The sequence below is a fragment of the Engraulis encrasicolus genome, chromosome 1, assembly GCF_034702125.1.
Source record: "Engraulis encrasicolus isolate BLACKSEA-1 chromosome 1, IST_EnEncr_1.0, whole genome shotgun sequence".
NCBI classification, from domain to species: domain Eukaryota; kingdom Metazoa; phylum Chordata; class Actinopteri; order Clupeiformes; family Engraulidae; genus Engraulis; species Engraulis encrasicolus.
The window spans coordinates 35,690,995-35,718,423 of record NC_085857.1 but is presented as its reverse complement, the minus strand read 5'-3'; the positions used below and the strand labels follow the sequence as shown (position 1 = coordinate 35,718,423).

The 27,429-nt window shown below is 43.4% G+C and overlaps 1 protein-coding gene and 1 long non-coding RNA gene across 4 annotated transcripts in view; one reads left to right on the top strand and one right to left on the bottom strand.

Moving 5' to 3' along the window:
- Window positions 1-4,689: 4,689 nt before the first annotated feature.
- LOC134464095 (cytosolic phospholipase A2 gamma-like) overlaps window positions 4,690-27,429 on the bottom strand; it is a 56,731-nt gene continuing 33,991 nt past the window's right edge. The window contains exons 10-11 of one of the 3 annotated variants that reach the window (XR_010037857.1): window positions 5,427-5,526; window positions 4,690-4,994 (exon numbers count right to left, since the gene is read on the bottom strand). Coding sequence is in view for 2 of the 3 variants with exons in the window: in XM_063217580.1 (XP_063073650.1) it covers window positions 11,379-11,440 (62 nt within the window). In the remaining variant the exon portion in view is untranslated. Of the gene's footprint in view, window positions 4,995-5,038; window positions 5,527-11,307; window positions 11,441-27,429 lie in introns of those variants that run through there. The other 2 variants (XM_063217684.1, XM_063217580.1) reach the window with 2 other exon arrangements.
- Window positions 6,815-8,521, top strand: LOC134464034 (uncharacterized). The gene is made up of 3 exons (XR_010037833.1): window positions 6,815-7,309; window positions 7,704-7,884; window positions 8,151-8,521. It is a non-coding gene; the product is annotated as an uncharacterized LOC134464034 (long non-coding RNA).

Sequence of the window (27,429 nt, the reverse complement as noted above, 5' to 3'; positions counted from 1 at the left end):
TTCTGACGTTTGTGAGCACCCTCCTGCAGCTCATGTGTCTTCACCGTTTGGATGTGCCGGATGATGTCCAGCTGCATCTCCTCCACGCGGCGCCCGAGACGCTCGGGACGCCCCAAGACGCTTGAGATGCTCACACTCCTCCTGTTGATTCTGTCCCACTTTACCCGCCCATTATGATGCCCCAGTCTGCTTTACAGCAGTTCTATCCAGGTAAGGCACCCTATTATGTCCAGCCGGATGTGCCCTTCGGTCCCCTTCCCCTTCCCCTCCCTGCTTCATTTGTTTTACTTGAAGCAGGAAACTTTGAAGGAGAACCTGTAAGCAGAAGGACACAAGGCAGATAGATTATTAAAAACTTTGATTTGTGTTAAGGGGGAGAAGCTCGGATGAACAAAACAGTGTAAACAAGATATTAATTAGGAAAAATCACAGACACAATTAAGAGTGCTTTGCAGAGGTGTCAAAAGTGAAAGTAAAAATAAACAAAAGAAACACATTTGCCAACACAGTATGCGTAAACCAGTAGACCTGTGTACTTGTCTTACGATCAGCTGACTGCACTGCACTGGTTGGATCAAGTTTGTGGTGGGTTCTTGTTTTGTCTTTTTTGTGTTTTGTCAGTAGCAACACAGTCTAACTACCTCTTTAGGTACAAAGGATTAACTGGTGTAACAGCTATGTAATATCATGTGCTTACACCATGAAGTTACTTTTACATTTAAAACCTCTGGTGCTTTGCATATTGTCATGCAAATCAATGACTATGCTGACTCACTTCTCCTACACACACACACACACACCTCCTCAGGCCTTTCCTTTCGGATGGGCTCTCCTCCGTGCTCCTCTTCTTCTTCCGGAGGTCCCTCGCGGCGTTGCCAAGGCGCCTAAGGAAGCCGCAGATCCCCTTCTGATGCTGCTGCACGTCCGCCTGTTCCTCCATGTCCTCCTCCCGCGTTTCAGCCATGTTACGCTCCTCCTCCTCTGTGATCTCCTTGGTTACCTGCCTGTCGTGGGTCTCCTTGCACGTTTCAGCACGTTCCTTCATTCCCTGCGTGCTGTCGGTCTCCTTGGTGTTCTGAGGCCCCACCTTCCTGCTCCTTTTCCCAAGGCACCTGCATTTGCTACAAAGGCGTCTTAGGAAGCTGCAGACCCTTTTCTTCGGACGTTGGTGGGCGCCGCTGTGTCTGTGTCATTTGGAGGTGCCTGATGATGTCCAGCTGCATCTCCTTCACGCAGTGTTCGAGTCGCTCGAGGCGCTCAGGATGCTCACGCTCCTCCACACGGGCCACAGTTCCCTCCTGCCCCCCGGCCGTGTCATCATCATCATCCTCACCATCTTCCTGGTCCTGCAGCTGCTGCTGGGTGGGTGTCTGCCTCTTCAGGGAACTGAAAGCAGTATCAGCTGTCTCCACAACGTTCAGGTGGTGGGGCTCTGGCTCCAGGTGGAAGGGCAGCACGTAGTCCTGCTCAGCGGGGACTCTCTCCGGGGTCTCCCCTTGCTCTGCAGTGCCCTGTCCCTCCTCCTCCGCCCAACATGTCGGAACCTCTGCCCAACATGTCGGAACCACCACCCTGAGTTCCTGCACTGGGCAGAGGCTGGCGTTGTCTATGTTCCCGGTGGCAGTGGTGGTTGGCCATCCCCTCAGCTGAGTGTTACTGAAGGCCTTCTCAGACAAGCACACACATGCATGCACACGCACACACACACACATTGTGTGTTGGTGTCAGAAATAAAACTTGTCTCAGTAACCACCATGTTTGACATGCATGCATAAAGTATGCATAATATACATACAGACACACAGGCATGCATACATACATACATAGATACATACATATATGCATGCAGTGCTTGGGCCATTGAGGGTTTTTTTTGTTTGGGGGGGGTGGCACCAGGTGGTATAACCACCACTTTTATTAATACAATTAAGTAATTAAGACTTGGTAAAAAAATGTAAAAGAAATTTTTAAAAAAAATGTTTTTTTTTTTTTTTTTTTTTAAAGAAAATCCAGTAAAAACAAACAATCATTTAATTCACACAATATTGGCATTAGCTGTGGTTGTACCACACTGATGTCTTTTCTGATGCCAATGATGGTCATCCAAAATCCTCACACTTCACTGCATCATTCTATTGCTCACCTCAAGCAGGCTGTTATCATCGTTCAAGGAGCCAGTGTTCTCGAGGAGAGGGACACGTAATTCTTCGTCAGGGTCTTGTTTAAGCTAAACACACACACACACACACACACACACACACACACACACACACACACTAAGATGCCAACCTTCTTAAGTGACAGTGTCCCTCAAAGTATCTGGAGGGGTCAAACCAGGACTGGAATTTCATCATTTTAGGGGCAAGGCCATTTGGCCTTTTGAGTTGTCAATTTTTTAAGGGCACCAAGGCCAAAGGCAGATAACCAAGGCCATAAATTAAGACAAAATACTAATTGTGCGTGAACAGTAGGGTAACCATGTCTGTGACAGCAAAAAGGAGGACACGTTTTTGGACGGGGGGTTTGGGGTCCTCCCCCAAGAAAATTTGCGTTTCTAGATGCAATTTCACACATTTCAATGCATTTTAATCAATTAGGTGTCCGGCTTAATGCTAAACCAAAACTTAGTCAGAGAGGGCATCAAGGCAACTGTGGCCTTATGGCAGATATTTTTTTCAAGGGCACAAGGCCAAAGTAGGAGGGCACGAGGGCCAATTTCCCTCATGGCCCTCACAAAATTCCTGCCCCGATGCCAACATACCTCATTGAATCCGGAGGCATCATTAAGGTGCCAACGTACCTCAGTAAAGCTGGAGGCGTCACTAAGATGGCAGTCTCCAGCGTTGTCCACCCTGATGTCTGTGATGGTGTTCCAGAAGGCATCGCCCTCATCATCTTCCAGCTGAACACACATAATTGTGATCAAATTCATATGAATACTCATAGAGACAATAATGACATCTGAACGTTACTGTACTATATACCAATACATGCAGCTGCCTTATTTGATCTGGGCATCAACCAAGGCACAAATCTAGTTATCACGCCCCCTCCCTCTTTTTTTTAAACCAATAATTTTTTAAACCCTGATAATCCGTACCCCCGCCCCCTCTCTCCCTCGCGCGCGCACACACACACACACACACACACACACACACACACACACACACACACATACACACACTTAAAAAAGCATTCAATGAAAAGAGATGTTGCTACTCACATCTAACAGACTTGTGGCGTCTCCCAAACAGGCGTCAACCATGGGGATCACACTCCGCCCATCATTGGAGTCGCTATCAAGCTAAATAAAAGCATAAGATAAGAGTATTACATTTTTTTCTTGGATTCACAATTTCATACGCTCACAGATATTACGTACACAGACACACACACAGACACGGACACACACACACACACACACACACACAAAGATTTTGAATTCTATATGGAGGCCATGCTCTCAAAAGTTTAAAATACCACTCTCTGCCTTTTTGGTTATAGTCATTATCATTAAATGCCTGGCTGTCTGTCTTACCAGTAATGGGTAAGCGGTTAAGGTGTCAGCCTTGTAGCCCAAAGGTTGCCAGTTCGACTCCCGACCCGCCAGGTTGGTGGGGGGAGTAATTAACCAGTGCTATCCCCCATCCTCCTCCATGACTGAGGTACCCTGAGCATGGTACCATCCCGCCACACTGCTCCCTTGGGGCGCCATTGGGGGCTGCTCCCTTGCACGGATGAGGCATAAATGCTATTTCGTTGTGTGCAGTGTGCTAGTGAACACTAGTGTGCTGTGGAGCGCTGCTTCACAATGACTATGGGAGTTGGAGTTTCCCAATCAGGCTTTCACGGCTTTTACTTACCATAACATAACTGCTGCTAGGTCCACAGACAGCAGCGAGTTCCATGACCAGACTGTCGCTACTGCTGCTGTCAGTGGCTGTTAAGTCATCATTATGACCCCCGGGGGCCGCTGTCCAGCACTTAACCACTCCTCGCCGTGGGAGGGGTCTGGTGGATGGAAGACGACGCTCAGGTACCTGAATCAACCAGAGAGAGAGAGAGAGAGAGAGAGATGTTACTTTCACAACATTCACAACAATAGTGTCTTGGTTAGGTCTGATATGGTTCTTTCCTAAGGCTGGCTATAACATGCTTATCTGGTTCCATTTATCTAGAGTTTCTGTTCCGTTTAGAACCGTTCATCATGTAGCTTATTATAAGCTTGCTGTTACCATGTCTTAATCTGTCAATTAAAACAATGTCATAGCAATGTGATACAGTTGTGCTTTTCAGCAAATTAAAAATGAGTGGGATTGCTGGCTCATCTACAAGTAAGGGCTACAGAGCCTCAGCTTACCTGGCTGGGACCTGCGTAGATGGGGCTGGGGGTGTAGGTGGAGGTAGCGCTGATGTCCGTCTCTCTGTTCAAGCTCTCCAGGCTCAAGCACTCACTCACAGACTAGAATAGATACAGAAGAAGGGAGACGGATGCAAACACAATGGCCATTAAAAAGAGATAAATACAATTTCATTCGTACAATGAAATTCGTCCGGAACACAGAAACTTGACTTGACATAAACGCTTTAATGCCCTTAAAAAGACAATTTGTCTTACAGCACAGCAGAATGACATGAAAACACACTACAATAATAAAAAAAAAACACACATACAGTACAAACACGATACATAGCTAGACATACCAGTTAATATGTAAAGAAATGGTGGAATGGTGAAGAAATGGTGGAGCAACATTTACTGGTGGTCAGAGTAAACTACTTGAAGCTTAGGTTTGAAACATATATCTGATTTCCCCAATCATTAACGTTTGGATGTGAAATCTTGCTTAAAAGCGCTCACCCCAAACATGCCAGTCTTTCTGGCTGTATGAGTTTTCAGCTGAAGCTGTGTGTCTTACCTGACTGGACCCTGCACAGACGGGACTGGGGGAGGAAGCAACAGCACTGCACGGTTCTCCACTCAAAGTCACAGGCTAAAAATATGTAAATCAGAGTTCCTCAGATGTATTACATTACATTACATTGTATCGCATTGCATTGCATTTATAACTAAAGCGACTTTCAAAAGAGGACATAATCATAGCCAACATCACTAGCAGTCTGGGCTAGGCCAGCTCAACCATTAGTATTACGTAATGGAAAATATAAAACTACAGGTTGCAAGGTGGCCTCCATGACAGAATGGGTTAGGGCACAGTTGTGGGTTAATGTAATGTGTTTTAGATGGCCCTCTAGGCTTATTGAAACTCAGTCCATTTACATTAAAACTGCTTGGTATTTCCATCACAAAAATGTGTTACATAGCTGCTGCAAGTTAGAGTCTTCAATGAAATTGGTAGAATACATCTCTAGGATGCTTCTGAACACATCATCAGTGATGTAACCTGAGATCATTGGGATCTTACCGGACTGGGGGACGATCCACAGATAAGGCTGGTGTCGGATGCAAAAGAGCTGGAACCGCTAAAACTCTCAACATCCATGGGCACACTCATGATGAATGGCCTAAAACACAAAATCAGAGTCTTTGATTCATTTAAACTATCTGAAACATTGACAATTTGCCATGCCAGTTGACAGCATGTTCTTCTGGCTGCAGAGAGTCTTACCTATCTCTTCCAACTGCTTGTTTTCAAATGATTAAATACAAAAATGTACAACTACAATAACACATTTTCGGTAGCCTAAATGGTGCACATATGAAAGAGAATGTGAATACAACATTGACAGTAAATAGTTTTTACTCTCAATGGAATACAATCATTGCCTGGTTAACACCAGACCTAATCACAAGTGAGATTAGGTCTGGGGAGTTGCCTATTGTAAATTCCGTATGGGGCCGGAATACTTGGCTATTATGACACACTGCCCTGCTCTCTGATTGGGCAGAGAAACTGTTAAGGTCGGAATGCTTGGCCATTATGACACAGGTACCATGATCTTGTACGTTATGAGTCATCCTCGCCATACTGTCTTTCAGATCGAAACGATTGTGTAGAACTAAAGGCAGTATGGGAGTTCCCAGGCTAATACAATCAGGGAACAAGCAACTGATTATGATGCAACCTGCAGAATGTCTTAACATGTGATGTGTAACTGTTATGTCATAATGGTTGGCTTTGAAATCCATCATCATCAGTTGAAGAATGACTGAAGTCACTCTTGACGTCTATATTCAGACGTATTCAGCATATTCAGACCAGGAAATTCCGATAGTTCACTTTGTTTGGTCCGAACCAAATTTTAAAATTTTAGTGCGGTTCGCTTTCAGACCGTGTAGGCTACATTTCAGTAAGCGAAAAATCGACAACAAAGCCACGCGCCCTGAGGTCGTTCAGCTATTGGTCAGAAACGACACGCGCAACAACCAAATAAAAATACATCCAAAGAGCTCACCGGCATGTAAAATTAACTTTCATGGCATGTAGGCCTATGGCATAGCGTTCAGTCACTCGAAATATAGCGCAGACTATCTGAAGTGCATGACATGAAGGAGTCTTCCTGATAGCCAATTGGGAACGGGCATATGACGTCACCGCGCTGGATCTGCCATGTTTAGTGCATAGACGTCCCTTTTCCCCATTGTTTTCCAGCGCAGCGCAGGACGTAGTCTCGCCTGGTCTTGCTACTTAATTGTGATTTTTAACTATCTTGCTGCTCACTTTTCTTTGCCACTATTGTCCATCGTTGTTGTGTCGTGGGGTGCAATAGCGCAAGCCACCATAGGAAAGGGGGAATTGGATTATCTTTCTACTCATTTCCTTCTTGGAGGCAGCACCATGCTGACCAAAGAGGCTTGAGACAAGAGGGCTTACTCACGTCATAACAGCGTAGTAGGAAATGATGGCGAGGGGAGTACGGAAATGTTATTCACTGTGGAACAGGTCATAGGACAGCGTGAATGTCTGTCAGCTGTCCTTAATTACCCCCAGCAATTACTGCTGACCAACAGCTGCCGTTACTTGGCCACAAATTATCCATCATGGTGTCGCCCCCACTGACCATGTGCAAGGGAGTACGAAAATGGCATCCATCGCACCCACTGACCAATGACCACGCAAGGGAGTTAATTTTCCATCCACTCGTGTCCTCAGGCAACGCCCCCGTACTACACCGTGGCCAATGCATTCCCCACCAAGAGATTGTTCTTTCTCTTGAGTTTCTTTGATGCTGACCAAGTCTGGGACATAACAAAGTGTCGTCGGCTAGCATGGGTCGCTGCTGTAAGACGACCAAAAATAACTTTCCACTCAATCCTGACGAGTGTGCTCTCTGCATTTTCATTTTGGTAAGTGAAATAGTTTTCGTTAAATGCACTGTTTCTTTCATCAACCACTGTTGGCTAATCTACAGCCTACTGTAGCTGGCATAGCTAGCCAGGTCCATTGAAACACAACAACACCCTTTTTAAACAAAGGAAATGTGCACTCCATGCTTTTAAATGATAAACCAGGTGCATTTAGAGCAGGGCTACATCATAAGTGGAAAGGTATCTGGTGCCACACGGTTGTCTTTCCTATTGTTTATTTTACCAGTAGGCCTACTATCAGTAAGATTTCGATATGCGTCTTCATCAGAGGACTGTGTAGCACCCGATTTCCCTTTCTACAACACTCTTATTTTCTGCTACATACGTATTAGTAAGCTGCACAGCATAGTAATAACACTGGTTGTTTCACTAGGTACACCAGCAAATGAAATGAACACCTCCCATCCGGATTGGGCACTATCACTGCACTTGGGGTACACGACCAAGACAGTCACCACCACCACCGAGACTTCTCGCTATGAGACAGGAACAAAGAAAACGACGAAGGACTGAGAGCATAGCGTCGATGGATGAGACACCCCTTGTTACACCAGGTAAGCCTTACATACCTTTGACAAAATTAAAAACAATGAGGGCTCTAAGGCTCTAATGTCTTTTCTCCATCTAGATTGGGTGCATCTCTTAAATCTATGTCTGTCCAATGAAATGTTAAGTGTTTCAAAACAATGATTATTTTGACTCTTCGGCGAGTGGTTTTGATTCTGCTCATCAGCCTTGTTAAGATATGTTTTGTCCCTTTTGCATGGGCATTGTATTTGCATGACACATTGGGCTAATAAAATCTGTATCTGATCCACAGTGGAGACAACTGGGGGAGCATCAGCATCAGCACCTGCAGGCCTAGAGGATGAAGCTGACCAGGGGCCGGTGTGTGCTGAGGTAAAGATCCCCGCCTTCACAAGAGGACACTGTCAATTGGAAGCAAGAGATGTGGAAAACACAAGGACAATTGCTCATCTCCGAATTCACGTGGAAAGGGTGATTGGAACTGTCTGAAACAAATACACAATTTTGTCTGCAAAAGTGCCCATCAACATGGTGTTGCCATGTGAAGGTGAAGAAAAAACATTCCTTGACAAGATTGTGTCTGTATGTTGTACTCTGACCATCATGAGCAGGAGTGTTGTGCAAAGCTGAAGTTGACTGAAATAAATGTGCTTTGAGACTCAAGTGTGTATAATTTTATTCACAAGTAAAGTAATAAGACAAAAGTCATTTCAAGTATGTCGTTTTGAATCACTGTAAATACTGAAAGTGCAACTAGTGATAACCTGAGATCTGTAAGTACAGTAAGCTGACAGTAAGTAAAAATGTTGTAATTGTATTGAAATATCTTAACAGTAGTGTTGACATAAATTCACAGTGCAACTTGAGAACCTGAGAGCACAAAACGGTGCATTTGAAAAAGTACAAGGCAAAATATTAATGTAATGGTGGGGAGGGGGGGACAAAGGAAATTATTGCAATATCTTAACAGTAGTAGTTCAACTTCAGAACACCTGAGTACTATAAAGGGGGGGACAAATTATATTAAATGACAAATTATCTTAACAGACCGTATACAAAAAAAAAAAAATATTCAAAAAAGAAAAAAGGAAATTGTGCAGAACTTCAGTGCAGTGCAGGAATACCTCTGCAAAACTACCACCTTGTGATTAGAGGCAAGCATCACAATACCATGCCTTCTCTTCTGCAGTGGCCGCATCAAGTCCAACACAGGTGAGGTGGAACCACTGCGTCGTACAGCTGCTGTTGTCACAGCAAACCATGGTGTCTAGCTCCTCAGGCACTCTGTACACACACCACACATATTCTTTGTTGGTCTCATTCCTTGCTGATTTTGGGTTCCTCACTGTTTTCCACTGCTGCTTTGGTGCTGGTGCTGTGGCTGCTTTGCTGTTCTTTGATTTCACAGTAAAAACTCTGGTGCGCTGTGGTGTAGAGGGGTCTCGGGTGTACAGTAGTACCGGCAGATGAGCTCAGGGAGGGAAACCTTGCGGAAAAATTCCTGTGCCAACATCTGGCACAACATCTGGCACAACTCTGACCACGACCAGATCTTTCAGTGTCCACACTACAAAGTCACAGTAAGAGGAACCTGTCACAAAGATCTGTGTCTGCACCTGTGCGTAATACCTGTGGCCTTGTTTGAGTTGCATAGTGCTGTCACAGTCTTTGCCTCTCGTTTGCGGTAAGTTGACTATTGCGAACAGCAGAGCCCCAACATGCGTACAGGACTCCGCAATGCCAGCCATACAGGTACAGTGGGCACAGCTGACCTCCCAGCTGCCAGTTATGATGATCCACTGTTTCAGCGGAGGGTCGTTTACGCGCTGGGAGTGCATGACCTAAGGAAACAAAAAAATGGATAGGCATTGTTCACTTTCATAACAATGACAAAGTTTCACTCTATGCAGGACTGCTACCCACTAGTAGATTGACCACCATTACCATAAAAACTACTAGCCTGTGAGCAAAAGTTAACATCAATGCCTGATAGCCTACTGCTGTGTTTATTTTTGTAATAATATGTACAATATACTGTTTCTTTGTATATCTTAGGACGTGCATGACAACCACTGAATGTTTACATTACATCTAGTCAGATCACTGCCTTAAATACCGTTTAGAACACTTGAAAACACGTGTTGCAGCTGTACAGCAGTAGAAACAGATTTTAGCTTACCTCTGCTCTGACCACGACATTCTCCTCCTGTTTAATGACCTCCATACCACTCAGATGTCCAGCGTTCACTTGTTTGAAGGCTTCTACTGACTTGTAACACTTAAACTCGTTCAGAGTATGAGCACTGACACAGCAGAGCAGACTAGATAAGCAATGATATCCGAAAGGGTGAACTTAGGCAGTAAGGCAACTTCATTCCTTACTAGGGACTTCATACGGATCCAGTCCATTTATAAGGCCAATCTTCTCCATACCGATCTCTGGCTTCTTTCTGCAACGTGTCCCTATATATTCCACACCCTTTCTTGCATTTTAGCATGTTTCTCTCTCAGTAAAATCGTGTTTCTTCCTCGGTCTTTGTTTCGCGTCTGCCTTTGTTTACTAGCGGTAAGGCACGAAACATGGATCCGATATCCCATAATGCAACACGTGTGCCCGCGCCCAATTGATAATTCCTCCCTGGTGCCCGCGAGTTGGGATACATTTTATCCCTGTTTCTTTCTTTCTTTCTTTCTTTCTTTTAATGTCACTAATAGCCTATAGCGTGCGGGCGAGATAACGTACATCGTAGGCTACATGGAATGGCCTCGGTTAGATTACGCAGACAGGCAAAAGAGAAAATCTGAACTTCACTTGGCTGTCCAAAGCCAGATTGTTCAAGAGCGAGTTTCACACATTGCTTGACAGCGCGTGCTGGCTAGTTTAGTCATAAATATTAGGATAACCACCTCCCTGCAATCAGTGTTTTACACCTGGGATATCTGGGAACGGCGCAACACAGGCTCAGTGTGAAACATTGGCGATCTAATTTCAAGCACCACGCCATTCTTACTTCTCGGAAATAAACAGTGCACTCCATTGTCATTTGGATAGGCCTACGTTTACATTGGAATATTAGCTACCATTTGCAGCAATATTTCACGCACTCCATCAAAAAAAAGTAACATGATGAACACGGGCATAGCGTTTGGATCATACACACTTGCCAACCGTATCTCTGTAATTTCGTGAAGGATCCACGAAAAAAATAACTTTAATTTTCGTGGTGCATTCACGTTATTGTCCATTTTTTGTGGTTGGGCAACGAAACGCTGGCTCTGGGGATGCATGAATGTCGTCGACTCGTCAACAATGGAAATCTGAATTACACCTAAAAGAAACATGCATGTCAACCTGCACTGTGACTACTGAAGCAGATCATGATACTCTCCATGATACTCTCAATAGAATTTCATTCAAATCTCACATCAAATATTTAAACCAGGTGCAGACTCAAAATGTAAAAGTTCAAAAAAAAGAAAGGTCGAAATGCACAACAGTGACCTGCCTTTTAATCCCTTTTCATTTCGAGACGATTCGAGCCATCACGGTCCCTTCTCTACTGGATTTTAACCTGGACTGCCCTACAAAGGCAAAAGTGCAAAAACCCCAAACTGAGAAAATCAGCTTTTTGTGTTTTCTTTACACTAAGCAAAAAAATGTAAATCATTTTTAACAGCAAAATGTATTATTAGATAGATTAAAGTGAGGTGAACACCACCCATATATTTTTTTACATTTTCGCAAAATTTTGCAATTTTATAGGCCAGTGTTTCCCAACCAGGGGTACGTGTACCACTAGGGGTACGCGGGCATACCTCAGGGGGTACGCAGAAAAATTTAATAATAACAAATATATGGAGTATAGTCACATTGGTATATAGAGCATGAGTGAGAGGGGTACTTATCATAGGACAAAATGGCTTAGGGGGTACGCTGGGCAAAAAAGGTTGGGAAACACTGTTATAGGCTATAGGCCTACTGCAGTTTGCCGTTGTATTACAGCTTAAAATTACACAAGCATACAATAAGATATTGCAGTATGATGACCATAATCACTCTTTTTATGGGAAAATCAGTGGGCACTCACAATATTTTGATGTAAAAATGTTCCTTTATGCCTAAGCAATGGAACAAATGTGTATTTTACAGATGCTTACTGCTAATAAAGGCACACTTTCAAGAAAAAGCTATGGTAGCAGTAGAGATAGCTCCCAGCTATCTCCTGTTATGCCCGCAGGGGGCAATGTTGGTTTATATAATCAATAAAGGCTGGAGCTCGGCATTCGAGTGCTCGCTACATGTCGTGTCGTGTCGTACTTCAAACACTCCCTTAACATGGTGTCAGAATTGGTCTCTTACGACAAGATCCACGCCAATAACCAGACCGTCAAGCATACGAATGGGTACTATTAAGTTACCGGTGTCAGAAACAGCATCGTTTCGCCTCAAGGTTTGATAGTTCTATCGATACATCATTCTGTGAAACATAGCTAACGGCACCTGTATGCTTACCTCAACCAGAAGTTAGCATTAGCCCCGAAGTTACGGTAGGCCTACTCACCTATCCTACAAACTGCCGCGGAAACGTAGAAAGGATACATCGACAGCCGACATGACTGATCAGCAGGCGTTCTTTCAAATCTCCCCTCCGTCCGAGTTTGACACCTCCCGCCCAGAAGAGTGGCCACTTTGGCTCAGTAGATTTGAGCGGTTCCGACATGCTTCAGGTCTGGATAAACAGTCGCAGGCAAAGCAAGTGAACACCCTACTGTATGCCATGGGACCGGAGGCGGAATCCATCGTCCGCTGTAGGGATCTCACCGCAGCCCAACTTAAAAACTTTGATACGGTAAAAACTGAACTTACCAACCACTTCATTCCCAAACGCAACCTGATATTTGAACGTGCCAGATTTCACAAAAGAGTGCAGGAGAGTGGCGAATCTGTCGACAGCTTCATAAAAGCACTGTACGATCTCATCCAACACTGCGAGTATGGTGCTATACGTGACGAGATTATCAGAGATAGATTGGTAGTTGGCCTGCGGGATCAGGCATTGTCAGAGAAGCTACAGATGGATGAGAAACTCACCCTGGACACAGCAAAACAAAAGTGTCTTACACACGAAAATGTGAAAAAACAGCAAATCCTCCTCAAAGGAGAGACAACCTCTGCACAGTCACTGGAGGCCGTCACAATGAAAAAATACAGTAACCGACCACCCACCACTTCAATGCCCCGCACCCCAACTGCAGTAAGACCACAGATGCAACACAAAAATTGTGGCTGGTGTGGCAAAAGCTCCCACAATAGACAGGCATGCCCAGCTAAAGATGCCATATGTAGGAACTGTGGGAAGCAGGGACACTTTGCAGGCGTTTGTCGGTCCACTCCAGCAGTCACAGCTGAGATCCAGGGAGATAACGCAGGTGCAGGGGATGTTGAAGATGTTGCATTCCTCAGCACAGTAACGGACAATGAGGAGCAACCAAGGGTAGCCCATATCAATCTGTGTGGTCGCAACACTGTATTTAAAATTGACACGGGGGCCGATGTGACTGTGATCCCGGAATCCGTGTATCTGGGCCTCCAGGCGCCGCCACCCCTGGGGAAGTCAGATAAAATGCTTCAGGGCCCTAGCCGCATCCCGCTAGACATACGAGGCAGGGTTTCCAGCCACCTTAGTGTCAGGAGAGAAATCCACACAGCAGAACGTGTATGTCATTAGGGGCCTCAGAATGGCCTTACTAGGCCGCCCTGCCATTTCAGCCCTTGGCCTAGTGACAAGAATAGACTCACTCGACAATGCCTCTCACAACCTCGAACAAGAAGTGAAACAGCGCTTCCCCACCCTCTTCAAGGGTATTGGCTGCCTGGAGGGGGAGTATCACATATCCCTCAAGCCAAATGCAACACCCTTCGCCCTATCCACCCCTAGACGGGTCTCCCTCCCTCTCATGTCCAAAGTGAAGGATGAACTCAGTCGAATGGAAGAGTTAGGCATCATCACACGAGTCGAGGAGCCCACAGCCTGGTGCGCAGGCATGGTGGTCGTGCCTAAACCAGATGGCAGAGTGAGGATATGCGTGGACCTCACCATGCTGAATGAAAACGTCCAGCGAGAACTCCACATCCTCCCCTGTGTCGAATCTACACTGGGACAGCTGAAGGACGCCAAAATCTTCACAAAGCTCGATGCACAGTCAGGATTTTGGCAAATCCCACTTGCAGAGGACTCAATGCTCCTGACGACGTTCATAACCCCATTCGGCCGTTTCTGCTACAGGAGATTGCCCTTTGGAATAAGTTCAGCCCCGGAACACTTCCAGCGGCGCATGTCCCAACTCCTGGAGGGTTTAGAGGGGACCCTGTGCCACATGGATGATGTCCTTGTGTTTGGGGCTACACAGGCACAACATGATTCACGCCTCATGGCTGTACTCGAGCGTCTCCATCGTGCAGGGCTCACACTGAACACAAAATGTGAGTTCTCCAAGAGGCAAATGAAGTTTCTAGGCCAGATTGTCGATGAAGAGGGGGTTAGAGCAGATCCCGACAAAGTCAGAGCACTCACTCATATGGCAGAGCCAAAGAATGTCACGGAAGTCAGGCGCTTCATGGGCCTGGTCACACATCTGGGGAAATATCTCCCTCACCTCGCGGAAAAGTCAAAGCCCCTCAGAGACCTCCTGAGTAAGGACTCTTCCTGGTTCTGGGGCCCGCAACAGCACCAAGCATTCATGGACATTAAAAAAGAGCTGTCCACCCCACCTGGCCTGGCTTTGTATGACTCCAGCTGTGAAACCAAAGTCTCTGCCGATGCGTCCTCTTATGGCCTGGGGGCGGTCCTCCTCCAGCGGCGAGGAGACGCAGACTGGCGCCCGGTGTCATACATCTCACGCGCTCTCACGACCACGGAACAGCGTTATGCACAAATCGAAAAAGAGGCACTGGCTATAACGTGGGCGTGTGAGCGCTTCAAAGACTTCCTGCTGGGAATGAAATTTCAAGTTGAAACTGACCACAAGCCCCTCCTAGCCCTCCTGGTGACCAAACAGCTTGATGAACTGTCACCCCGCATTCTGCGGTTTCGGATGAGACTCATGTGGTTCAGTTTCTCCCTCACACATGTGCCAGGAAAGAGTCTGGCCACAGCAGACACACTATCAAGAGCCCCGGTGCCTGCTTCACAGCCCCCAGAAGCCCGTGCACAAGAACAGGTGATTGAAGCGTTTGTACATTCAGTTGTCTCATCACTACCCATCAATGAAAAGAGACTTATAGAGCTCAAACAAGCTCAACACGCGGATGAAGTACTCAGACAGGTGGCCCTCCACTGCCAAAAAGGCTGGCCTGACAATGCCAAACATGACAGTGCACTGAGAGCATACTGGGATGTCGCAGCTGACCTCACCATAGCCCAGGGTCTACTGCTTAAGGGCACGCGCTTGGTCATCCCGACCTCGATGCAGGAGGACATCCTTACCAAAATTCACGCAGGCCATCAAGGCATCACCAAATGCAGAGAGAGGGCCAAAACATCTGTCTGGTGGCCGGGACTCAGCAGACGGCTACAGCAGATCGTAGAACAATGCCAGATATGCACACAGAACAGACGGCAACCTCCTGAGCCTCTCCTCCCCGGGAACACACCCGAAGGCCCCTGGCAAAAAGTAGGGGCTGACCTCTGTCATTTAGATGACTCTACTTACCTCGTCATGTTCGACTACTATTCACGGTTCATTGAGGTAGCCAAGATGCAGTCCACCACCTCATCTGCAGTCGTCGAACGAATGAAGTCGTGGTTCGCACGCAACGGTGTCCCAGTTACCTTGATCAGCGACAATGGGCCGCAATTTTCGTCAGACACCTTCCGTCTTTTTTCAAAGACCTGGGACTTCACCCATGTGACATCTAGCCCGCTCTATCCACAGAGTAATGGGGCTGCTGAAAGGGCTGTTCAAACCGTCAAGCAGCTCTTCAAGAAGTCATCAGACCCGTACATGGCACTCCTGGCCTACCGCTCCACTCCTCTCGCTGGTGGGTACAGCCCCTCTGAGCTCCTGCAGGGTCGCCGCCTCCGCACGCCAGTACCCGCCCATCCATCGCTCCTCCGGCCAGGCTGGCCTGACCTCTCAGCATTCACAACGCAAGACCAGCAGTCTAAGCTGAAACAAAAAACACACTTTGACACCCGCCATAGGGCCAAAGCACTGCCACCTCTCAACCCAGGTGACAGTGTCTGGGTCCGGGACTGTAACTCCAAAGGTACTGTACAACGAGAGGCTGACACACCACGGTCCTACTACGTGGACGTAGAGGGCCGTATGGTGAGGAGGAACAGGCGGGACCTCACGGTTGCTCAGCAGACCAGCAAGGGCTCCGCCGACCAAACCCCACCTAATTCCTCTAACCCTGCCCTGCCTGATGTCCCACCGGCCGCCGATCCTGCTGAGGCAGCGCTACCTCCACCAGAACCCCGTCGGTATCCGGAAAGGCAACGGGAGCCCCCAATACATCTGCAGGACTTTGAGACCAGTCTAACTTAATCGGGTGGATACTCATACGGGCAGAATAAACCCGGAGTTTCCCCCATGACAGGGCCAGGTAGTCTACCCTGGCCCTGATACTTAAGGTGGCAAGTCACACACACACACACACACACACACACACACACACACACACACACACACACACACACACACACAATGTGGAGAAAAAAAAAAAAAAGGACGATATGCCGACTGGCCTATATGATGTGATCCTCTGTGTTTAAATCTGAGGGGGGAAAGGAGAGACGTAGGCAATCACATGTTTAGTTCAGACATGTTCACATGTCCTTTGTTTACAGTAGATGCTCTTTAACTTGGTTAGTTCTACAGGTATTCACATATCACAGTTAGCGTGGTGACTTCAGACAGCTATGTAATGTTGTTTATTGAGACTTCCTGTGTTCGGTACAATTAAGAAAGGGAGATGTAGAGATAGCTCCCAGCTATCTCCTGTTATGCCCGCAGGGGGCAATGTTGGTTTATATAATCAATAAAGGCTGGAGCTCGGCATTCGAGTGCTCGCTACATGTCGTGTCGTGTCGTACTTCAAACACTCCCTTAACAGTAGCTACACTTAGCAGTTAGCAATCGTGATTAGCATCTTCTTTGTTCTTTGATCATTTTGTTCCCTAATCCTTGTAAACATGCAAACATGCAATCATGCAAAAAAAAAAAATCTGTATGGGATTTCTAAGTTTGTGCTGCTTGGGAGTGTAAAGAAAGTGTATTGGTTAGCAGTTAGAGTGAGTTATTAGCAATCGCGATTAGCATTTCTAAGGGTGTTGTTTGGCTCTGCATAAAAAGTGTAAACCCACTCATTTGCATTATTAATCATGACTAACATAATCATGACACACACTGCAAACTACCAACACTACCCTACTGCAAACTACCAACTACAAGAAGCCATTTTTCAAAAAATATAATAACAAAGGCAATGGCAAGGTGAACCAAGGCAGACAGCAGCATATGACTGAAACCAAGGCAAGCGGCAGTAAAAGAATAGGCAAACTGCAACAAAAACACTATTGCACTATGGCTTGGTGTTACCATACTTTTAAATACACAATGCAAATTAAAATCTCAAATATTTACATGAAACTGTTTACAGATCAACATGAAATGTTAACAGATTGAAGAGCTGACCGTGCACTTTCGATAAAAATAAAAAATAAAAAAATTCACTTAGACCTACTGCTCTTTGCCTTTGTAGGGCAGTGGGGTGTACTCACTTTTGTGGCTACATGTTCACACGTTAATGGCTGTATTTAGATATGTTTTTTTGTGAGTGAACAACAAAATGAAATGGTTATAGGCCTATATGTTGTTAACAGGCCACTAATCATTGTGTCAAAATGAATTTTCTTTAATGTTGTCCTATGAAAATATATATTTACAAATCTGCAAAAATGTCAGGGGTGTACTGTGACATACGGTATAACACTGTCTTAACGTGTGAAAGATTTTAAAGGAACATGTTAAAGATTTAGGATTAGGCTTGGGGAATGATGCTGTTTTGGTTGCTCAACTTTTGGTGCATGAACCAAAATGTTTGCCCATTCTTTAAACTCTTAGCTATATAAATCAATGTAAAATAACCCAAGCCATATTTTTCACAAGTGTGTCTGTATAAAATGACAATGCAAAACAGGGTTTAACGTATGCCATGGTTGAAAAAAAAAAAAAAAACAGTGCTATTCTAATTTAAAGGAAAGGCATAGCTGCAAAGCCTAACCTTGACCCAGCAAATAAAATATTTCAAAAAATCCAAATCCTACTACATTACAACTCTGGCTACATTGCAAATGTATTTGTATAAGTACTAGAAGATATCTTGAATGTTTGCACAATCTGCCCCTGTAGCAAAATAGTCCAAGCGCAGCAAGCAATAAGCATGTCTTTTCCCCTTTCTTTACAAGCCCTCTCTATATCCGTACAAAGAACACTGCAGGTAAAAAGAAGACGAAAAGCCATGACAAAGTGCTTTGATAGATAGTAGATAGATTTCAAAATAGCCATCAAGAACAACATTTTTCAACATTTGTTTGACGAAAGCAGTGCTCTTGGATTCATGCGGCCTCAGAAGGAAGTGCCGTGCGATTCCTGACAGAGTCTCTGTGGTGCTGGTATCTCCCCCATAAAGCAATAATAGCCCTCTCTATTGGTGGAAAACAAAGGTCACGGAATAACACGGCACCATTTCAGTGTAACTCGCATAGCAACCATCAGTGTTTATATAAGGCATCTCAAATGTTTACAGAATGTGAGGTTACTACATTATAAACCCATCAATTTAATTAATGGACAATGTTCTGTACAAAAGTCTACACATACACATACACTCACCGGCCACTACATTAGGAACACCTGTTACAACTGCTCATTTTAGGCAAATTTCTGATCAGCATATCACATGGTGGCAACTCAATGCATTTGTGCAGACATGGTCGAGATGATGTGATGCAATTGGAACCGAGCATCAAAATGGGGAAGAAAGGTTATTTAGATGACTTTGAACATGGCATGACTGTCAAGCCGAAAGGGCTTGATTTGAGTATTTCAGAAAATACTGATCTACGGGGATTTTCACACACAACCATCTCAAGGGTTTACAAAGCATGGTACGAAAAAGAAAAAAAATGCAGTGAGCAGCGATTCTGTGGGCAAAAAATGCCTTGTTGATGACAGCGGTCAGAGGAAAATGGCCAGACTGGTTTGAGCTGATACAAAGGCAACATTTAAGTCAAATAACCACTCATTACAACCGAGGTATGGCATAAGAGAATCCCTGATTACACAGCACATCAAATCTTGAGGAAAATGGGCTATATAGCAGCAGAAAACCACATTTGGTGCCACTCCTGTCAGCTAAGAACAGGGAAATGAAGCAACAATTTGGACAGGCTCACCATAAATGATACTAGAAGATCGGAAAAATGTTGCCTGGTCTGATGAGTCTTGACATCTACTGGTGGAATGGTCAGAATTTGCGTCAACAACATGAAAACATGGGTCAACCCTGCCTTAAATCAACGTCTCAGGCTGGGGATATAATGACATAAAGATACTTTCTTAGCACAATTTGGGCCAATTAGTACCAATTTATCTTTGTTGGAATGTCACAGCCTACCCGAGTATTGTTGCAGGCAGTTCAGGTAGTTCTGAAGGCAAAAGGGGGTTCAACCCACCATTAGAGAGGTGTTCCTAATTAAGTGGCCGGTGAATGTAAATGTAGCCTATGAACATACTAAGATTCTTGTTACACATAATGAATGAATATCAATGCAGTTTTAAGTGCTAGGGGCTTTAGAATGCTCTCGGCATTTTTATCTAATCATTTTAACTTCCGTACATAATATTCATCAGTTGAAACATTTTGAAATGTTTTGTTTAGCTTACATATAAGGAATGTTCATTAAAATGTGAATTAAAAAAAAACACTGTAACTAGTGTTTAAAAATTGGTATGGTGCTCTTAAAATAATTGTTCAAGAAGACGCTTAGGATATTATCCCAGTGGGGTTGTCATTCAAGTGTAAAGAAATCCTGCATACTGTCCATTCCACCAACAAACTTTAATACAACATGAAGAAGGTCGGATGACCGAAACAATGTATTAAAGTTTGTTGGTGGAATGGACAGTGTGCAGGATTTCTTTGCTCTTAAAATAATGAATTCATAGACAAAACCTTAGCAGGTGAGCTGAAAAAATTTCGGCGCGCGATATGCGCGCATTTTCTTCCTCTGGGGCTAAGCCCCCCCTGTCTCTCAAACCTAGTGACGGGCCTGGTGCCCAGTGAAACCTACTGGAACATTAACATTCATTTCCATTTACTGTGCATGCGTGTGTGCACTGACGAATAATACATATGCCATGCTTGATTACTGAGCCAGCAGTAGCCATAGAGAGATGAGGTGAAATGACTCGGGGCAACTGGTTATGCCCAAAAGTTTTACAGAATCGGAACATCATTTGAAATAAAACCTTGCACTTAAAGTTGATTACTCATGGGCACGCAGTGTACATTGGAACTACATCAGCTGTCCTTGGATCAGATGTGAAATTACAGATGCCAATGTATTTCTAAATCCACAAAAAGAAAGGGGATGCCCTTCTTGGGCACCTTATCGACTAGAACCGGCCCTGTCTGATTATAATGGCGGGAATTACTGTATTTCCTCATTGGGATAAGTCACACCTACAGTATCAGATGGCATATCAGATTGTGCCCGAAAAGTCACTGACCTTTGGATGAACCACGGAAAAAACATAAACTAATAAAACAATCATGTCATAACTAGTGTTGTTTACTGGCATTCCTGCGTGATCCATTTGCAACAGGTTTTATTTTTTATTTTTTAAAGGCTGCTATATCACTGAGCTCTGGTACTGTTTCTACATTTGTTACGTTTGATTGTTGAGGAAAATTCTGATAGTTAGGCAAGAATGAATATTTATATCATTCTATTCAATGTGAATTTTAATTAAATTAACATGAGATGCGTACTCTCCATCCAGACGTATATTGAACTAAGTAACACTCTATGTTTAATTATCAATGATTTCAATGTAATCCATTTCAAACATTTTAGGCAGTAATGTTCCTTAGCAGTCCTGCAAATTCAAAAGTCTAATGGCCTGGTCTTTTAGTCCGGCTCTGAAATATCCATCCATTCTGACAAATCAGTGGCCATAAAGAGTGATTAGGTTTCTTAGGGTCAAACAAATACTTTCACATACTTAAGGCCTGTACAACATGCTACTGTACTACTTTGATGACATTGGGGCTCCTTGGGGCGACATTGGGGGCTGACCCCTTTGCACCAGTGAGGCATAAATGCAATTTTGTTGTGTTCAGTGTGCACTGGTGTGCTGTGTCACAATGACAATGGGAGTTGGAGTTCCTCAGGTGGGCTTTACTTACTGTTTAGGCAAAGGACGCGCTCAACTTCTTGGAAAAACGAAAGTCTTTGGGTGCGCGATAAAATGGATCAACTTAAGGAAGAAAAATCCGCACTCACAAACTGCGTCTCATTATTTATTTATATTACCACCATGTCCAAAAAGCAAACGCGTTTCGGCTATCAAGCCTTCATGAGTGCGTGGTACCGCGCACTGATGAAGGCTTGATAGCCAAAACGTGTTTGCTTTTTGGACATGGTAGTAATATAAATAAATAATGAGACGCAGTTTGAGTGTTGGCTTTACTTACTTACTTTACATTCAAAGTGCTTCACAATGTATGCCTCCCATTCACCCTTTCACACATCGGTGGCAGTGACTGCCATGCTGGTGACTACCCTGGGAACCACCCTGCCAATTTGGTATCTTGCTCAATGACACATTAGGACTCGAACCTTCCAGTTGCAGTTGCTGCGTCACAACCAATTTAGTTCACAATGGGCTTTTTTTATTATTTATTTATTTGTTACAAGGATAGCCCCTTGAGATGTGCCATCTCATTTTCGAGGGGGTCCTACTGTACCAAAACAGAAAAGAAAACAAAATTGAGTACAAACAGTAGACAATAAACGCACACACTCACTCACTCACTCACTGACTGTTTCTTTTGAGGAAACTGTAGGGCACTGACCTAAAGTATGGAAACTGACCTAAAGTATGTAGGCCCATCATTTTGTGAACACAGACTTGTTCCCAGTATATTGCTTTAACAACTACTGCTGCCCATGATTTTACACCCATTGTATTATACTTGACTATAATAACTAATAGATTTAATTATTTCTGCTTCACACTGTAAATAAAACTGCATGGTTTAACTTGAAGTCACAAGTTTAATTTAAATCTTTATTGTAAGTTGTGTGGAGCTTTGAACTCAAAGCTGCAATTCACAACTTCACACAACCTACAATGAGGATTTAAAATAACTTGAGATTCTGGGGCAGGTGGGAATCTTGTGATTTTTTTTTTTTAACAGTGTTGTCATTCGTGTTTCCTCCTCATCATATGTACCTCTGTCAGACATACTGTAAGTAAGCACTGCTCCTCTTAACCCAGAGACCTGAGTGAACGTGAGTGCGCTACAATATGCGACCTTGTGTCCTCCACTTGTGCTTGCGGCCTCGCCCCACCTCCTGGCCCCTCCTCCGTGGAGAAAACCATAAAGTTTCCCAGCTGTCAGCCTAGCCACAACAACTTTTGAGGGACTGTTTTTCATTCACCATCCCAATTGCAAATGAGAAAAAGACTTTACAATTGAGCTTTTGCAAGATATTGAAATATAATGCTGTCAGTGATGTCATCATGACATATTACTTCCAGGTACGAGGAAACAAGCACAAGAGGAGGAGGCAAGGGCGCATATTGTAACTACTCTGTGTGTGTGGCCGACCTCTGGACTGCCTAATTGTCTCATGTGATAAGTTAAGTTATCTCAGGTGATTTCCCCCCACACGTCTTCTACCTGCTTCTTGTTCAGGGACTGGAATGGTACTGTAGAAGATCGGAGATGTGGACATGGGTTTTTGACATTTTTTAAGTAGCTCTCTACCACGATTTGGCGCTTCCATTTTGGGGGACCACTCAAGGATGTAATGGAACGTAGACAAAGATTTGTGCTATTTGCCTACTGTGTCGTGACTGTCTCGCTATGGGGAGATGGGCTCACACAGGACCTACCAAGCCATGTTGCAGGTAAATAAAGGCCTACATTTAAAGGAAATGTATAACTGATACAGAATTTTGTATTTCATTCAAAGGGCGGAGGACATCATTTTCTGGTGTGAAAAGGACCCAAGGAGAGCTTTAGAGAACCAGGTGCAATCAAAAAGAGCACTGACATCCCATAAGCCAGTAACGGGACCAGAAAGAGGCGTTATATCACATTACATTGCATTTAGCTGACACTTTCATTTATTCAAAGAGACTTGCAGTTATTTTTTTCTTTTAAGGGAATTGTTTACAGTCCCTGGATCAATGTGGGGTTAGGTGCCTTGCTCAAGGGCACTTAAGCTATGGATGGAGATGTAGGGAGAGGTCAAGGGGGATTCAAACCTGCAACCCCTAGATTGAAAGACCAACTCTCTAACCACTAGGCCACGCGCTATACTAATACACTAACTAATACTGTACACACTATGAACAAAAACAGTACTGAGTCCTTTTGCTATCAGTTTACTTTTCACTGAGTTTGGTTCACTTAAAGGGGACTATTTGTGAAAATGCCCTTATTCTTAAACTATTTTATAATATTAGAAGACTTCCGGTGCTTAAGAACATTTCTGATGATCTGTTTTTCTATTTCCTAGTCATTCTGATTTCAGTGAACCGGTAACACTTTATAATAATGGATGCAAAAACGCATTATAAAGACTTAATAAATAATGAACTATTTATGAACAAAACATTAAGAAATGTTTGTAAATGAGTTGTAAATGTTATGTTAATATTTTTATTTATCAAACATTTACTTTTTTGGTAAATGAATAAAAAATACTCTGTTAAAAGGTTTGTAAAATCTTGAACATATCATTTGTAAATATTTCATAAAGCATGAATATACATTCAGTACATAATAAAAACATTTGCTAAGGTTTAGTTATTAGTAGTAAATTATGTATAGTTATAGTTATAGTTTATAGTAAGTCTTTATAGTGCTTTTTATGCATCCATTAGTATAAAGTGTTACCAGTGAACATTCTTAGTTTGGCTGGAACTGTTCAATTGTTCACTGAAAAGTTCAACTGCTTGCTAGTAATTATCAATAGTCAAATTACACTAATCAAGGCATTTACATCTGAACTTGTTTAGTGAACTGAATTGAATAACTGTTTGTAGGCCTACGGTATATCATAATGACTTTCTGTTCATATTGGCTTATATCATATTGGCTTTCTGTTCTTTCAGTGACAAATGTTGACTGTGAAACACCCCAGCTGGTGGGATTCCCTGCAATTCCTGAGGGATATGAGGGTAAATAATGAACGTGTTTGTCTAAATGAATTGTATGTACAATAGTAATAGTAGGCCTATTCCTGTTAAGTTTAACAGTAAGGTCACACATGTCAATTGCATTAACAAAACATATTTGCTGCCTTTTACACTTTAAATAAAATGATTGTTGAGTCATCTTAACTCAATCAAGTCATTGTTTTGAAAGGGCAACAGCATTATTTTTAACATTAAGCCCCTTTTTTGGGTTGTCTGCAATGTTTTAGAGTCCCCCTCGTTTTTTTGTTTCTTGCTTCTGTCTCTGTTAATTGGCTAATATAGATTGTGTCTCAATTGGCTTTACAATGGCCATGTCCCACTATGCTCTTAAAGAACACCTTAAACATTTGTTTTCAAAAGTTTGCATCTCACTAAGTGATTAGGGGTGTCCAGTGGCATTCCCTAACAAGTTTGAAAGCCTTGTTATGTAACTATTTCAGGCACAATTGAAATGTTTGAACGGCCAGAGGGCGCAGATCTGATCCTCGAGTCTCCCTCATGTCCTGTCTGCGCCTCTTTCCTGGCCCTTGCTCCAGTTAGATCTCCATTTGTAACAGTGATGACCACAAAAGTCCTTGATGCGGAGGCACTTAAAGAGGTAAGGCTGCCTCTATCTTTAACCCCTCAACTCAGGTCCTCTGTTATGACCTTATTGTCACCAAAATGGTAATGCCCATTGCATTGTCATTGTAATGATGTTATGATGTATTGTAGTTCAGTGTTTTCAGCAAAGAGTGACTAGGCCTGTCGGCAAGCCCATCTGCAAGGCAGTAACATGCTACTGTTAACAGGGTAGTTGAGATTATACCCTTATAATTATAGTTATAATTCAACAAAAAATGTGTTTTAGGTTCACAGAAATGCAACTCCACTTGATGGATTATAGCTTATTACGCACAAACACACTGCTTGGAATTTACAATCAGTCTCAACATTGGTAGAAGATCAAGGAGCCATGTCATTCCATAACAACTGGAGGAATTTTAGACGCAGATATTGTTTAACCTGATGTGAAGAAGAGAAAAACTGTTGGGTGACGCCTGCTCCAACCTTTATGAACTTTAACCTGATGTGTACATTTTATACAAATGCAAATATTCATTTACGCCTACGTATAGGGCCTAAATACTAAAATCAGTTCTCCTACCACAACGGCCACATAATTCCACATTACATTTCATGGCAATTTACAACAGAGATAAGTTCAATGTTGATCACTTCATTTATGGTTGAGAGACCAAAATTAGACCTTGGTTCTACATGTATATGACATCTTGTTTTTTTATGGTTGCTTAAGAATAACGGACTCCTTTCCTACTACATCACATGCGCAAATACTGGGGTAAGTTATAGCAAGTTATTAGCAATTATGATTGTAAGTTAGCATATAATCCTCCTGTGTAGAATATAAAGTGATTGTAACAACTGATTGTTATTTTCTCTCTTGTTAGATCCAGAACCCTCGAACCCTACCACTGACTGACATAAATGATCACACACCTGTTTTTGAGCAAGATGTCTACCAAGTAGAAGTCTCAGAGGTTAGAACACACATTATCAAAGTTAAAAGATAGTATAGGCTATGTTATCTCTTCATTTTAAAATGAATCTTTGTTCAGATTTATTTTATTGCTTTAGTGTTAAAATGCATGGCAGTGAAAGAGTGACAGTGGAAGACATAGATTTGGGTTGGAAAATGACCCAGGGAGAGTGGATATTAGAGATGGATCATGGGGTAGAGTTGGGAAATGACTTAACCCTATTCAGACTGGGCTTTTTTGGCATTCCTGGTCCTGGGGGGGGGCTCTTTTGACCCCACCCCCCCCCCCCCCACCCCCCTCATAACTCATGAACGGAATACGGTATGACCACCAAACTTTGGGGAGATGATCTATCTATGGACATCTATGAATGACATCATTTTTGTGTCATTATCTGGTATTATGACGTCATTATGACATCATCTGATTATAATGGCCAAAATCTCGCCATAATGTATTTTCCATCAAATTTAGGTAATGCACTTAATTTTTAATGATTATATGCTTCATACTACTTCAATGTTCACAAAGTTGTCTGAAGCTAATGGAAATAACAAAAAAATATGAAAAAGAAACAATAATGAGACTTAGATTAGTGATTTTTGGTCAGACATACCTGTCAGAAAACTGTTGCCATGGCAACGACAAAAATGATAAACATAATCTTTTGGTACTAAACTGTAGCCAACAAAATGTTAGGAAAAGTCACCAAGTTTCGTAGTCATAGCTTAAGTCGTTAAGGAATTATACGACATCAAAGTTAAAATTAATGAACGTCAGGTAGTTTTAATTGTTTGATGAATTGTATGCTGGAAGGAGCCATCTGTATCTCCTAGACTTGTCATGCAACAAGTTCCATTGTAATGATGGCAGAAAAAAATGCCAGGTCGATTGGAAATGAGGATTGCCCAAAATGTGCGGTTGTGCAACATTCGCATAGGGGGTGCGCGAAACACATTGGAATGTAAAAGGGGATGCACGGGGGTAAAAGTTTGGGAACCGCTGGACTAGAGCATTTTGGATGTAAGAGATGGGGTGGAGTTGGGAAATGATCTCGGGAGTAGAAGACGCGTTGCGAAAAAACCCAATGAGGTGATATTAGAAATAGGGTAGAGTTGGGGAAAGATCCAGGTGTAAGTATCCCCCATAGGCATTTAGCTCTTATAAGTTGAGGGGTGCATGAGAGCCACAGCGCCACCATTGTTTAGACTAGAGCAGGGGTGTCAAACTCATTTTGGTCCGGGGGCCGCATACAACCCATGTGGACCTCAAGCGGGCCGCATTAGTAACATCATCGCAAAAAAAAAGAATAAGAAACGTAAAGCAGAGGATTAGTGTTCAGTACTATCACGTTTTAAATGTGTTGAATATGTAGAAAGCAATGCAATACTGATAATCCTATGCAAAATTTCCTTGACTTCATTAATTAAATATGGGACAGTTCATTTTGGCAGGGGGTCTGGGGGTTTTCCCCCCGAAAATGTTGTATTTCTTATATGTAATTTCCTGCATTTTCACACATTCTAA